This window comes from Pteronotus mesoamericanus, unplaced genomic scaffold (assembly GCF_021234165.1).
Source record: "Pteronotus mesoamericanus isolate MK-2021 breed Mesoamerican mustached bat unplaced genomic scaffold, CSHL_Meso_final scaffold_54, whole genome shotgun sequence".
Lineage (NCBI taxonomy): Eukaryota > Metazoa > Chordata > Mammalia > Chiroptera > Mormoopidae > Pteronotus > Pteronotus mesoamericanus.
This window is the reverse complement of record NW_026555321.1, coordinates 37,989,648-38,004,784: the sequence shown is the minus strand read 5'-3', so window position 1 is coordinate 38,004,784 and position 15,137 is coordinate 37,989,648. Positions and strand designations below refer to the sequence as shown.

The window sequence follows — 15,137 nt, the reverse complement described above, 5'->3', positions numbered from 1 at the left end:
AAGACGTGTAGAGTGGCATGGCTCTTTAAGAATAATCCACAAATACATTTTAGCAGTCACCTACCTGAAACTGGGCCACATTCTAGAGCAGACTGAGTATTGCAGTGTGTGAAAGGACAGGCATTCCTAGGAAAATACGTGTGTGTGTGTTGGTGACCTAAAATAAGAAAAAGATGCTTTTAAACAAAGTTGGAAGATTTAAAATACCACATAACTCGTGTTCTGTAACTCTGCGATAGGTTATTTTTTTATTTATTTTTTTACTTAAGCCATTATAATAACTCATTTATAAGATTAATTACTTCAAAAGAGCTGTCTTCCAACATAATACAAATTATTATTTTTGTTCTAAACACAAAAAGTTAACGTAATAACCAAAGAAACTCTGAACCCTGACAGTGACCTCTAATAGGTAACTGGGCAGAAGTAGACAGCAGTTCTGCAAGTGTATTCATGTTCATGTTAAAGTGACCTGTACAAGCGACATTAACTTAGTTCAGAGAGGGAAGGTCCTATGAAAATACCAAATAATACAAGTAGTTACACATATACTAGGTCATTTGATGAGGAAAGATGAGTTATAGTTTTGTTATATTTAAAAAAAAAAAACTGTGTGTAACAGAGGGTTTTTACCTAAGAAGTTATTGAGTGAAAAGCAAGGGCTTATTAAATTTGTCATTCATTACACTTAGAATGTTACAGAGGTAAACAGTTATACCTACAAGGCACGGATAATTAAAGACCAGACATTCAGCTGGAAGATGCTTTCTCATTGCATTGTCAGAACAGCTAACAGCTTTATAACAATTGATTTTTAGTTATGAAAGTGATTTAGCTTTTTAAGTATAAATTTAGTTTACATTCTCTAGTTAATACTACAGTAGTTAGTAATATTTGTAAGTACTAGCATAAAAATGTAATTAGACAAAGGTGTACATGTAATTATGAGTCCTCCTTACTCCTTTTGCTAAAGCGGGTATATACATAAGATCCTCCGTACAAGTAGCCCATACAATAAACTTCAGAATCATCACAGAAGTTTTTCTAATTGGAGGGGTAGGAAGCCTTCAAGTTCTCATTTCTCATAGGTGGGCTACACGAAGGAGCAGCTGTTGTGGTAGGCTCGCAACCTTTTCTGCGCTGACATGGGCTTCTCAGCATGGAGAAGTTCTGTGCAGAAAGCGGTAGCATCCTTCATGAGGCGGTACTTGGGGCAGACATTGAGGGCATTGTAACTGTCTTTGATATCAGCCTCTTTAAAATAAACTACCATGTACTTGGGCACATGAATCTGGCTTCTTAGATCACTGCAGAAGAGGTTAAAGGCAAGGGGGAACAAGTCTTGGGATTTCTCATGGGGGCTGCCCTCGCTCTTGCCACAGGTACCATCACATACGGTGTTGACATCATTGGAAAGAAGGAAAATGATTTTATCTGCTGCTTTCTTCTGAGTGGTAAGCCACTGCACGGGACCCATCTCAGCTATTTTCTTTTTCTGCCACTTGTCGAGGATAACCTCACTTCTGCAATGGTTTTGAAGAAATTCAGTGAAGTAGCAAACCGTGTGATGGAAACATATTTCAGATGGATAAACCACAAGAACCTTAATGGAGGGCAGTAACATGGTAGTGGGGAAGGAAGTCTTGATCCTTCCTGTGGAGAGAGAAAGCATTTGTTATCTATGAACAGCAAAAGGCAGGCTTTCACTGAAAAGGGGTTGTAAAAGCTGTATTTTCTAAGTCCTTATCACTAAATCAGTTCTCTTAAGCCACACCTTTTCAGGTAAATTCATAGGAATTGTTCAGTGTTAGGTGGGTTGTTGTAACTTGAGTGTTTTTAAAAAGTACCATACGTATGTAAACAGGAACAACCTGACCACTACCCTTCACATTTGGAGTTGGGTCAACTCGGTAGTAGTTCCACTTTCTACCTGCAGGTGGTAGAGTTTCTTTATCATCATTCCGTAAGGTTAGTGGTGCCCATTTCAGCTGGAACTTAATTAGAAAGCTGCCCTGTGTGAGCTGTTGAACAGAAGCTACCTTTGAAAGTGCTGTAACTAATACAAGCCACACATCTTCCAAGTACAAGTATTCCCAAGGTCAAAGTTCTACATGGCTTTCTTAGTTTAGATCATGAAATTAATCTTGTTCTATCTACACCATCACAGAGACTCACAGGCTGTCGTTTTCTTTTTTTTTCATGTGGAGAAGAGGAGAGGCAGAGGCTTCCAGTGTGCCACCCTCTAGCCGGCTATCTACAGACTCTGGCTTCTAGAGCCAGTCCTCAGTGTTTTAATGTTGGCAAGTCCTTAGGTTATATGAGTCCAAGTAACTGTTGTTCTTATGTCTTGTAAGAATTATTTTTAAAAAGTAGGAACTAGCAGAGAGTACCTATCACAGGTACACTGCCATTCCTTATTAGTTATCTTTGCCCATTTCAGTAGCTGTCCATGGCTCAATAGTAAAAATAAAACAGATGATAGCCACCAGATCTGGAGGTCCCGATCCCTGCTTTACCTTAGCAGATGTGATCTGGTTAGTATATCAGTCTTTTAGAAGATCTCTGAGGCATTAAATAAATGCTATCTGACTCCTGTCCAGCGCCAAAACGTGATTACCTCTAGAGGAATCTCCTTCAAAAACATTCAAAGTCATTTCTTCATACAGGTTTCTTCAAAGCACGGCATCATAACCCTTACCACGCCTCTGCTTTAGATAGATCCCAACCACCAGCATCCATGTGGCCACCAGCAGAGCCAGGAGGAGGAGAGGTATCCAGCCACTCAGCACACTTCTGCCTGGAGAAAACAAAGCTTATTTACCTTCAGCAAAACAACCAAATTACCTCCTATTTGGAAACTAAGATTTTTGCTCTTTTTGCAGAAGTTCAGACCCCTTTAAAACCAAGGGTCAATAGATCTGTAAGGAGTCTGCAGAATGGTGTGTTTTTCTACAGTGTCCAGGTATTTTCTTAGATTTTCAAAAGAGATATGGGAGGAGATTAAGAATAGGACTTTAACGTCACTTTGGCTTCATACTCCATATTTATACTAATGTAACCAGAGTTTACTTTTTTTCTTTTTCTTTTTTTTTTTTTTTGTTCTTTGACAAATTAATGTTATTCTGCGTGCAATTACTTAATACATAGTACACATAGATGGCATTTTTAAAGGCTGTTTTGTAAGACTGGAAATGGGGAGGATAATGCCACCCCCTCACGGAATGTCAAAGATCAGGTCAGCTCTGGCACCGATGGGCTCAGGGACCCGCAGGCACTGCGCCCACAGAGAGTCAGGACTGTTAGGCACCTGGGTTGTCATCAGTTGGAGTTTCTAAAAATAACACCTTCCAAGTTTTTGCCCCATCCCTGGGCTAATTCCAGAACATTTTATTTGTCCATCTGTAAGTGGAAGTAATAACATCTACAAATCCAGAGACACATTTTCCAGAACATGCAGCTCTCAGGCACCAGTGAGGCGTGTCTTTGGTGCCAGTACACTAATTTGTTATCCAAATGTTGGCCATCTGACCCCATCAGGTTATAGCAACAGTTAGGTCTGGGCCACTCAGACTGATAAGATACTAAAAATGTAGTGAAGTGCATGTTCCCTTAGAAACTCAGTCCTTTTATGCTCTTGACTTTTTCCAGCAGATCCTTGTGGCAGTTGGCACTTAAACATCCATTCTGCACTGTTTATTTTTTCCTCTTCTTGTGTATATCCTGCTTCATAAAGGACCACAAGGCAATTTTATAAATATAGCTTTATTCTTATTCGGCTCTGACATCTTTCCCTGCACCGCAGTTCAGCATACACAGGCGGGGACTCTGTCACATCCCCACCTACACCCTGTCACATATTGAATGGGGGATGCTGACAGTGGGCCCTTCGTGCCCTGAACCTCTTTGATCAGCCTGCGACAATGACTGGGTACTTACTGTTATCCAGAGGGAAGGGGTCACTTGTTTGTGGGCAAAGCATAACCGTTCCTTTGCGACGGATACAGTCACTGCCACAGGAGTGGAAATATGGAACTAACTGAGGAAAAAAGAGGATCAGAAAGTTCCCACCACACTTTAGAACAAAATCTCAGCATTATTCCTACTTCCACCAAAACTTCTCTTCCCTTTTTTTTTCCTGGTTTCAACCCTGCCCCCTCCTCTTGCATAGGACACTTTTTTCCCTTGGTCACATTTCAGTGATAAAGCCCTAGAGTCCAAACCAGTGACCCTAGACTGAAGCAACTTCTAAGTCTCCTGAGGTCTGAATCTAAACTAAATGTTGGTAATGTGTTAGTTTCCATATCTAAACAGATTAGGTCACACTATGTACATACAAATATTTCCTCATAAGAACAAACAACAGTAGAGCTCCTATAAAGTCGTGCTTTATGACATGAAAGTGCCCTGGGACTAGGAAAGTCTGGTTCCCCAGAGAAGGGGACAGACATGCATCTGGCACAGCAAGGCACTGCCTTTATGTTCCAGAGAATGAAAAGGAGAAGCTCCTTATATCTTGGGTGAGGCCGTGTCTCACTGAGACCCTCCATGGCTCACATCATAAACTCAGATTTGAATGGAACCAGAGAGCATCTGATAGTCCAACTTCCAACTTCCAATTTTTTTTTTTTTTTTTTTTTGTAATGTAATCCTCACTCAAGGACTTTTTTTTTTTTCCATTGCTTTTAGAGAGAGAGGAAGAGAGAGAGAAAGAAACACCTATGTGAGAGAGAAACATCTTTTGGTTCTCTCCCACACGCACCCAGATTAGGGATTATACGCACCCAGATTGGGATGATGCTCCAACCAACTGAGCCACACCATCCAGGGCTCAAAATCCTATTTTCCACCTGAGTAAATTGAGCCCCTGTGAGGACAGGCAGTTGCCCTTCAAAGGGCATACGCTAATCAGGAACCGAAGCCTTCACATTTCACATTGTTTGTTACTTCATTTTACAGTGGGAATTGCCCCTGGCTGGTATGGCTCAGTGGATTGAGTGCCGGCCTGCAAACCAAAGGGTTGCTGGTTCAATTCCCAGTCAGGACACATGCCTGGGTTGCAGGCCAGGTCCCCAGGAGGGGGACACAAGGGGAAGCCACACATTGATATTTCCTTCTCTTTCTCCCTCCCTTCCCCTCTGTCTAAATAAAATCTTTAAAAGGTTTTTTTTTTTAAAACTGAAGCTTAGGAAAATAAAATGGTACTCCCGTCTTAGAATTACTCTTAGAATTGCTCATAGGCTTTGTGACAGAAAATGGAAATAGAAACACTTTGGAAAGTCAGCAGCCGCTAATAAAAGCATAAGACACCGTAACTGTAAGGTCAGCTTCCTCACCTCACCACTGTGAAAACCAAGACAAGGATTTCCCATTGACATCACTTAACGCGAGACTGCCGGCAGAAGTGAACAGGAGGAGAGATCTCACCTATTCCAGTTTTGAAAGGACTCATCAAAAGCCATTAACTGTGGAAAAATCAGTCTTCCCCTCTCCAAAGCTCCTCACTGAACTTTACCTGGACCACAGCACCTTCACTTCCCTCAGTCACTGGAACTATGATGGAAGCTCGAGTTGATTCGCTCTGTACTAACTAAGTGAGACAAAATCAAGAGTTAGGAGCCCTGTAAGTGAGTAGATCAATAACTGCCAATGAAGAAACCACTCTTCCCAAAATGACTCTCAATTCATTAGACCCTATGAATGCAGACTTGTTTCATACTTCTTGCCCCCTACCTGTGTTTCACCTTAGATTCACAGAGACATTTCCAGTGATGCCCCCAGGGACTGGTTTTTCCCTGTTGAATTAATCAAAATTGCCCAGCATGTCTGGACAGCAGACAGTTCTGCCTGTGATCTCGCAAAAGAGAGCCTATCCAGGGGGTCCTGGAGTGCCCATGTTTTTCTTCATCAAGGTTAGGGAAGCTGGAGGTTGAAGATGGGGTGGTATTGAGGAAATGAAGGGAAAAAGTACCTCCAACTCAGAAGTTGCAATTGAAAAGTTATTTTGGATAACAGCCCTGTATTTGTTTCCAAGGGGACTGGTTGTAAAATTTACTTCTACTGTCTTCTCGTCCTTCTTACAAGCAGTGATGTTTGGATCCCAGAGACTTCCTATCAGTTGAGAGAGAATCACACAGATGAAGTTGCAAACTCATCTATCATTTAAGTCCCCCAAAGGGCTTGACAAAAACAAATACAAGTTCCCAGGCACACATCCAAGAGATACAGACTATACTACACAGTGTACTTTTTATTTGTCATTGCTCCCAGAATCTCAAAGTAGCTTCTGCCCAAGTTTAAGGACCCCAAGTCATTGCTTTGCTTCCCTGGGCTGAGGGTGGTGGGAAGTAGATTGGGTCCTGCTGCTGACTTCTGTTCTCGGTGTCCATTTGATTTAAGGGCTTGGATCAGTACTTTCTAGTTTCCAGGATGGAGAGGACAAGCCACAGGTTCAGGACTTGTCGAAGACTACAGAGCAAGTGAATGCAGGATCAGGACTATAACTACTAGAACATCCTGGGTTCTAAGAGCTTCATCCTTCAGATCACTCTGCCAGCTTTCCTGGATGTGAAGAATAAGGAAATGTCTCATAGGATACCCTGACAGGTTTACTCTGTGAGAAAAAGCCAGTGTTGTTCACTCATATGACTTGCAAATCAGCACTAGGTTCATTTCCAGGAAGTTAATATATAATAGCATGCATTGTGTTCCCCATCTAGGAGGCCATTTCCGGCCCTAGCCCAGGTGGTCTTTAGGAGCAGCTATGGGACTGACTGAAGGCCCCCAGGCCTCTTCACATCACCATGGTCCCCCATACTCTCAGCACAATACTCCAAGTCTGCCAACAAGGAGACCACGTGCAGCTCAGTCTAACAGGGTACACAGGCATGCCTTGTGGGATGGGGGTGCCTAAAAGATGGGGACCCATTCCCCCAAATACTTCTAACTTCTTCACCATCCTAAGACTATATTACCCAGGAATTTACAGAAGTCCTTGTACAATCCTTGGAAATTCAACACTTGGGACTGTTTGTCCTGAAGGGTCTGATTTCAAAATTCAAAGGGTTGGGCAGATTCTAGTAGCCTAGCATGTAAGAGATGATCCCTGTGAGGGCACAGGTTGAGAACATGCTGCTGAGTCACCACTTCAGCTAACACTCCCACCTTGAATGGTGATTAATCCAAACAGAAGGTTCTCAGGGCCCCCATGGTCACAGGTCAGTGGTACTGGCATATGAGCAGGTGGGAGGAGTTACGGATCTCCCCCTCCAGTCAGGAACAGCCTTCCCTCAGCACCACCATCAATGCATTTTGAGCTAGAAAGTTGGTTCAGCCACTGGGGTAGGGCATTTTTCTGCGGTGTTGCTCACCACTAAAACCCACTTAGGGTCTGTCCTTCCCTGGACAAACTGGATGCTTGATTCAGTGGGCAAAGCTCTTGGCAGGATCAGCCTTCTGAGCAACTCGATCTCAGTTTCTTCATGGAAGATGGGTGGAGCTGTGCTGGCTCATATTATGAGTTTCTTCAAATAACAAAAGCAAATGCTGTATTTACTTACCTGCCTTGATGCACATTTTTTTGTATTTCATTACATGGTCTAGGCAGCCTGGAAATTTGAATGAAAGTTTTTACATTTTAGAAAAGGTATCTCTGCTCCACCCCTTGTCAACAAGTACACACACAGATATATGCTCACCACACCCATAGAATTGCCAGAACAATCAAGACGTGAGGTAAGATAGCAGATTTAAATGGGACACTGACATTCTACTGTTAAACAGAAGATTATCTACCCATGACCTGGTAACCAGAGTCTAATTGCAATATGGTCTTTATCACAGCAGGATCTGTGATCCCCAGGAGAAGATTCAAAGTGTCCTTTAAGATGAGGTTTGGTTATATGTGTAAATACAGCCCCTTCTAGGAGGTGGAGCTTAATCCACCCCACACTCCCACCCCAGGGTGGTAGACTTAGTGACTTGTTTCCAAAAACTAGCCCTGGGAAGGGGAAACAGTAGATTTATATGTGGAACCCTGGCAGATGCCGCTTTTACAAGTGACCATGGTGTGTGCACATCAACCGCCCCGACAGGGTGCCATGGGAAGGGCGCCTCACCCCTGCAGTGTACTCAGACTCGGGGACGTTCCTCTGGATGCCTGGCCAGTGCTTCTCAAGACTGCCAAGGTCGTGACGAACAAAGGAGGACTAAAGAGCTGTCACAGACCAGAGGAGACAAAGGAGACACAACAGATGAAATGCGACTAGAACAGAAAGAGGACATTAATGAAAAAGCAGGTGAAATCCAAATAAAGTCTGGAGCTTAGTTAACAGAAATGTACAAATGTTGTTTTCTTAGTTGTGACAAATGTCTCATAGTAATATGAGATGTTGATGATAAGGGAAACTGGGTGAGGAGTATATGGAAACTCTTCTATCATGGCAACTTTTCTATAAATCTAAAATTATCCCAAAACAAAAACATTTATATTTTTAAAAGTGAGGTTTGGTTTCATCAAGAACTCTGGAAATTGCTGTGTCGTAAATGGTATGGCACCAACGCCACCCTGGACCACAACCTCAAAGACCAACGACTGGAAATTTGCCCATTTGGAAATTCACCTGAGACAGAGAACAGGCATGAGGTAGAAAACAGGTGACCCATCTCAAATGGAGGCTGTGGGGGAACCGCTGCAGCCAGACACCATGCTGGGCCCTTCACACATGATTCTGTCTCATCCTCACCACAGCCTGTGTGACATTGCAAGTGTGACACTAAAGACCTGATTGTGTGTCATAGAGCAGGAGAAAGAATCCGACATTCAACTCAGTGCCACACTGCCTCTCACCGACAGTTTGGGGATGAGGCTACTGGTGGCTGTACATCCTCAGAGACCGAGGAGCGTGCTCTCAAACAACACAGCATGTTCGCAAGCCAAGACTGGGACAAACGTTTTGCATCAATGACAGAGTGGCCAAAGACCATGGGCCAAGAAGGACCAGGGATTGAATATCAGCTTCTCTTTTACTATGTGTGTAACCCAGGCCATTATGTGAGAAATTTCTTCACCCGTAAAACAGGGCTGTCCCAACCTGGGAGTTGTTAGAGGCTTAATAAGTGACATGATGCATGTCAAGTGCTCAGCGCAGTGCCTGACACACAGAAATGGTCTCTTTCCTAAGTTTACTCCTCCTCCACTCTGTGAGGTACAGTTACTATTGTGTGTGTTTATTCCAAGACTTGATGAGGCCAAACGCCTTGTCCAGGGTACCTTGGCCTCTCTGTATCAAACCATATACCCCAAGCAAGCATCCCAGCAAGACAGAAGAGTGAGGAAGTTTACCTGGTGAGGTGAAATTCACAGACAAGGAGGGGCTGTCTTCATTCATATTTGCATTGGGGATATTATGGGCCCCAATGAAATAGAGTGTGTTCAACTCTACAGGAAAGCCAGTGTAGGAAAATTTCCACTGAAAGGCAAAGCAAGGATCTCCTGATTTCTGAAACAATGCGATGCAGAAACATAATACTTTTGTGTTGCCCTTTTCATTTATAGTTTCATTCCTCAAACTACTGCCGAAACCTAGGTCTCTAGCCAGTATCTACTTAAGGAATGGACTGCACACAATTTTCAGTGTAACTCACAGAATCAGAGAAGTGTAAAATTTTAGAGCCAGGATATATGATTTAAGTTCAGCTCCCCTCATTCTGCTGATGGCGAAAATGAGGCCAAGAGATGCTGACTTGCCCAAGGCAGACAGCAGAGAAGTGTCCAAAACTGGGCTTTGAACCCAGGCATGGTGCTCTAGGTTGAAGGTATAGCTGCTCACCAGCCTGTGTATATAGCACATCACCCATATCCCCAAGCAAAAGGCCTTCCCAGCTTTAATGACAATTAACCAAGTTCCCCAAAAAGCTTACTTTGCCACCAGCGGGTCTGGTCTGAGTCTGGAAGGCCTCTGTGTAATTGCACCTCACGCAGCTGTAGGACTGGAAGTTGCTTTTGCCTGTCACACAGATCTTGGTGGCCTTCAACAAATGAATGCTGGCTAACAAGATAGACAAGAGAGCAATTTATTTCACACCTACTATGTGACTGACTTGAGGCTAAGAGCGTATACGCCTCATCTCATTTCATATTCACAACATCCCTGAAGGGTAGGCACCATTATTGCCCCCAGCTTATTGATTGGGTAAGTGAGGCTTAGGGAATTTTAGGGAGGTGTGCCTGAGCATACAAAAGTCCCCATGGCCACAGGTCAGTGGTACTGGTGTACGAGCAGGGGCAGAATATGGATTCAGATTCCAAAGCCCAAGCTCTTTCCTCCTGACAAATGAACCTGAGTTTCACAGGATACGTGCAAAGGTGACTTGAGCGCTGCACTATTCTGGGTCTCTGTAGAAGTAAAAACCCTCCAGAATGTCATCACCAAACCATGACTGTACTGACTGCACTTTTATCCATGCCCAATTCTTATCCCTGGAGCGCCCTTCTCTCCTCTTCTCTGCCTCTCTAGGGCTTACTCCATGTCTATAACAACAGTTAACAAATACAAGGGCTGGCTCTGATAGGTATGGAGCCAAAAGCTTTATTGCTTCATCTAATTGCAGTGGTCTCACCACGGCCCCCTCCTTCTCCTGCCCGCTCCCATCCACACGCAGCTCCTTGTGGGATTCCCAACACTGTCCCTGTGTCTGTGTCTGTAGCTGACTCACCTCTCTGTGCCTGGCACTCCCAGATTCCTGACCAGATGGAATTTAACTGAATTTAGCAGGTGGAAACCACAGACATGAGCTTCAGGCTCGCAGAATTGGTTAATCAAAAGAACACACAAGCTGCCTTGAAGGAATGCCAGGACTTCCACAATGCCACTGGAAGGTGGAAAGAGTAATCTATCTAAGCCAGTGCTTTTCCTTTTTAAAATATATTTTTGTTTAATTTATTGGGGTAACATTGGTTAATAAAATTATATAGGTTTCAAGTATACTATTCTGTAATGCCTCATCTGTATATTGCATTGTGTGTTCACCATCCAGTGCTTTTCCTCAATTTGGGGGAATCATCTCTGGCCTTATCCTGTCTTCTTCCATGCGGTATAACCTTATATACAGAGAAGTACACATATCAGAAGTGTTCCACCCAATGAGTGTGCACACTCATGCAGCCAGTACCCAGGTCGAGAAACACCCAGGAGTGTCCCTTGTGCTTCCTTTCAGTCACTCCCACCCCAACAGAACAACTATCCTGACTCCTAAGTGCTTAGAGTAGTTTTGCTTGTTTTACATTTTTAATTAATGGAATCATATGGTATGTATGACTGTAGGCAAACATGCAGATATGAATGCAGTAATTCTTTTGAATCTGGCTTCTTGGATTTGTGAGATTCTTCCATATTGTGTAACATTACAGATTGTTCATGCTCATTGCTGTATTGGATTCCATTCTGTGACTCCAATTCTAGTCAGGCATTTGAGTGCTTTCCATTTTTGGCTGTTGTGAATAATGCTATTATGAACATTCTAGCATGTGGTTTTGGGTGCATGTATGGATATATTCTTCTGGGTATATGTCTAGGAATAAAATTAATGAATCGTATACTCTGCACATTTCTGTTTTAGGCCTTAACTTTCAATGATGCAAACTTACCATCTGCCCGGAGTATCCAGCTTATGTTCATCACAATTGAATAGTCCTCCGTTGCAACAGTGGTTTTAACAGGTTCCACTCGAAGGTCCCCCAAGTCTCCTGGGGTCAGAGTGTGGCTGACCATCCACTCTGGAGATGGTCCTTGGAGAAGGTAAGACTGCCCATGACATGTCTCTCCTTGGCCCAATTCCTCAAGTCATCTGTCATCTCCTCTAAGTGACCTACCCTGATCCAACCCTCATTCACAACCCATCTCCCTTCCTGCTGAGGCAGGCCAGTGCTTTCTCAGTGTTGACTGACTTACAGAGGGGTGATGCTCAACCTCCTGGCCCCAACCTACAGAGCACTTGGGACCACTCCAGGTGCTCTGTGGGTATGTGTGGGTATTGTATGTGTTTAGTGTATTTAGCATGTTTAGTAGGCTCAGTCCTGCCTTCCCCATGCCTCAGCCTGGACTCTAGCAGGCTGGCCCATATAACTCCCCTTTCCTACCTCCTAAACTTTGCCACTGCCATCTCTCCTCCTGCTCACCCTCTTCATCCACATTTCTTGGGCAGAAGTCCACCCAGTCTTCAAATGCTATGATCTCAAACACTCCCCTAAAACACTTGCTTCCTGTTTCTGAGTGTAAGCGGCCTCCTTCCCATCCCACTTGATCTCCCTCCCAGGAGAGGCAGACTTCACTTTCTACCTTGCACAGCCATTCTTGCCCTGTCTCTGCCCCTTTTACTGTCTTACTGGCCAGGAAGCCACCCCACCTGAAACACCTGGGAGCTCTGCCTCAGGCAGAGGAAGGTTTCATGTGCATCAGCTAACAAAGCAGTGGTTTACCCTAAGCTTGGTCTCCGGTGACCCACTACCTGGATTCAGGCCTGTAAAAGTCCAACTGTGCTTTCAATGTCAACATAAAGCCTCAAATACCCATTCCCTAGTGCACCTACCATTTTCTGAGCCACACTGAATCACCTGCAAGAGAGAAAGAAACCAAGGATCATGCTGAATGCCAGAAAACCACAAGCCACATTAGTCAAAATGCCATCCTTTTTCTTTAAATGCATATAGAAGTGAAGAATACTCAAGCAAAAGCCGAGCCGGTCCACTTCACAGTTTGGGGTCAACTAAGGTCCCCCATTGTAGGCTATGATGGACCATAGATCAGCCATTAGTATACTAGATCCTTAAGCCTGCTTATCGGGTCACTTCTCAACTAGAGGTGTTGCCTCTGGACCTTCATGAAAAACTCCTTCACACTCTAATGTTTAACCATAGGTTTTCAGGGCCATCTAGAGTTTTGTTTGTTTGTTTGTTTGCTTGCTTGTTTTCCCCCAGGTTAAGGACTGGCTGTGCTAAGAAGATGAACAGAAGAAAGCCATAACTGCATTTCATGGTACCTTCCCCAGGTTCTTTAAAAAAAAAAAAAAAAATTCTTCTTCGAATACAAAAAGATTGACTTACCTAAGCTATTTATAAAATCATAAAGCAACTGTGATTGCATGTTATCTTTTTAAAATAACTTTTAAAAAAATATGTATCATCAGTGTCCAAGGAAGGCCAGTACTAAATAGTTTGGAGTAAACTACTCATGTTTTTTAATTAGAAAATACAATACTTTGGTTTTGGAATAAAATATTGGACCTTATAGGTAGTAGCAAGTATTAGTGACAAGACTTAATGTGGTAAGTCCACCAGCTCTGGAAGCTGATCCCTCTCAGCCTCAACATTTCCAAACACCTTGTAAGACAGAAGGCAAGACTTGACGGTTACAGTAATCTGGATTTAGGTGAAATTGTCCTTCACCTTTGTCTTTTTGAAGCTGAACTCCAAGGGATATCAGGAAACACTTTTAAAAACAAATAAGCCACCACAACAGGAGCTGATTTCTGTGAAAAGGCTGATGAGATCAACTGTAGGAAGAAGCAAAGCAACAGCTCTAAACTTTAAGAGTTCGAACTGTTGGCCTGATAGCAACTATTGCAAAGCCAGTGAATTCTTCCTCTAATGAAAAAGGCCAAGGGGGTGCCAAATTGAGAGACAGGTGCAGCAAGGATCCTGGCTGAAGACATCAGGGCACATGAATGAAATCTGTCTTTCCATAACCATCAATAAGTAACCACCAGGCTTTTATGTTATATGCTGTGCTAAAAAGGTAGGGATATAATTTCAAATACTATTTTGCCAATGAGCTTTTTCGTCTTTAGTGACAGATTTCCTCAGCTCTTCAAGGTACCAGGGGAGAAAGGAACTCATGAAGGAGAGTTCTGGACTTATCAGCTCCAGGGGTAAGGCACCCCAGCACAACTTGAATCAACATGACAAAAAAAAAGAAGGTGAGTGGTAATAGAAAAGTAGTTCTTATGCCCTCAAAAAGTGGGCAGACTGCAAGACCCCAAGCAGAACAATATTGAGCACCTGCTATGTACTGGGCTCTTTGCTGTGCCTTGCATGCCTTCCCTGTTCCTCACTAGACTCTGGTGAATTGGGTATTACCCTTTGTTTTATAGAGGAGGACACTGAGGTTCAGTGAGCATAATTGACTGGATTAAGAACATAGGGTGACATTTGAGCCGGGGTCTGTCTGATTCCTGTGCCCCTGACTCATGTTGCCTGAACCCCGGTGCCGACTGGTGGGGACAAGCCGGGCTGCCCCTGGGGTGCAGACTTGTCCTCTCTAGGGGCCCTTCGCGAAAGCCTTGAAGAGGCGTGAGCTGGCCAATGGGCCAACTTCAGGGTCCCGGCTCGAGGGCAGGAAAAGCAGGAAAGAGGCGCGGACGGGGGCTTACCGGCTCCGGGGACACCACACCACAAAACAGCGCAACCAAGCTCAGCAACACTAGCGACATCGCAGGGCCACCGCCCCGAACCGCGCGGGCCCCAGCCAGCCTCCCGCTGCGCTCTTATCCAGGCGCCGGGGGCCACCCCTCTGGGCTCCGCCCCTCACAGCGCCACCCTGGCCCCACCGCCCCCGCGTCGGGTCGGGACAGTGGAAGAGCCCTCGACTGCCAGATTCGGAGGGATGGGCCAGGTCAAGAGGCTCAGGACCCTTCGCGGGCAGAGCACGCGCAGCAACTAGCAGCGCGTGTCAATCCCGTGCACACGTGCAAGCATAGAGCCAGGTGCACGATTGCATTCACGCCTTGAGCTGCGCGCGCCCCGCCCGCCCGAGCCAGCCAGCCAGCTAGCCTGGCGCTCGGGTCTCCGCCCCGAGCTTACGGAGTCCAAGACGACCGCGGTTCCTCTCCTAGTCGCGGAGAGCGCGCGGTGCGCCGGCGCCGACAGTTAAAGTGTAGCGGGGCAGGGGGCGGGCTCCTGCTCAGCCTCTGCTCCTCGCGCTCCGCCACACCGCACTGTCCCAGCATTCGTCCCCAACTGCCCAGGGTAAGTAGCGGGATATGCGGCACGACCCCCGGCCGACCCGGCCCGTAGCGGCTCCGCCCGGGCCCTGCCCCCGCCCTTGGCCCTGCCCCTGCCCCTGCCCCTGCCCCTGCCCCGCATG

At 44.9% G+C, this 15,137-nt stretch overlaps 2 protein-coding genes across 4 annotated transcripts in view; one reads left to right on the top strand and one right to left on the bottom strand.

Moving 5' to 3' along the window:
• Positions 1–229: 229 nt before the first annotated feature.
• IL17RB (interleukin 17 receptor B) lies at positions 230–14,905 on the bottom strand. 3 transcript variants are annotated; one of them, XM_054595520.1, is made up of 11 exons: positions 14,855–14,905; positions 12,586–12,610; positions 11,645–11,785; positions 9,919–10,046; positions 9,341–9,467; positions 7,557–7,604; positions 5,969–6,108; positions 5,513–5,587; positions 3,937–4,036; positions 2,699–2,797; positions 230–1,653 (listed from the first exon to the last, which is right to left on the bottom strand). In XM_054595520.1, the coding sequence occupies exons 3-11, from the start codon at positions 11,766–11,768 to the stop codon at positions 1,094–1,096; spliced, it is 1,401 nt and encodes a 466-aa protein (XP_054451495.1). In that variant the 5' UTR covers positions 11,769–11,785; positions 12,586–12,610; positions 14,855–14,905; the 3' UTR covers positions 230–1,093. The 3 variants fall into 3 exon arrangements, with proteins under 3 accessions (XP_054451495.1, XP_054451494.1, XP_054451496.1); XM_054595519.1 differs by lacking the exon at positions 14,855–14,905 and adding an exon at positions 14,425–14,505; XM_054595521.1 differs by lacking the exon at positions 14,855–14,905 and adding an exon at positions 13,442–13,504.
• CHDH (choline dehydrogenase) overlaps positions 14,880–15,137 on the top strand; it is a 42,647-nt gene continuing 42,389 nt past the window's right edge. Inside the window, exon 1 of the mRNA XM_054595518.1 lies at positions 14,880–15,019. The gene's annotated coding sequence lies outside the window, so the exon portion shown is untranslated. The remainder of the gene's footprint in view (positions 15,020–15,137) is intronic.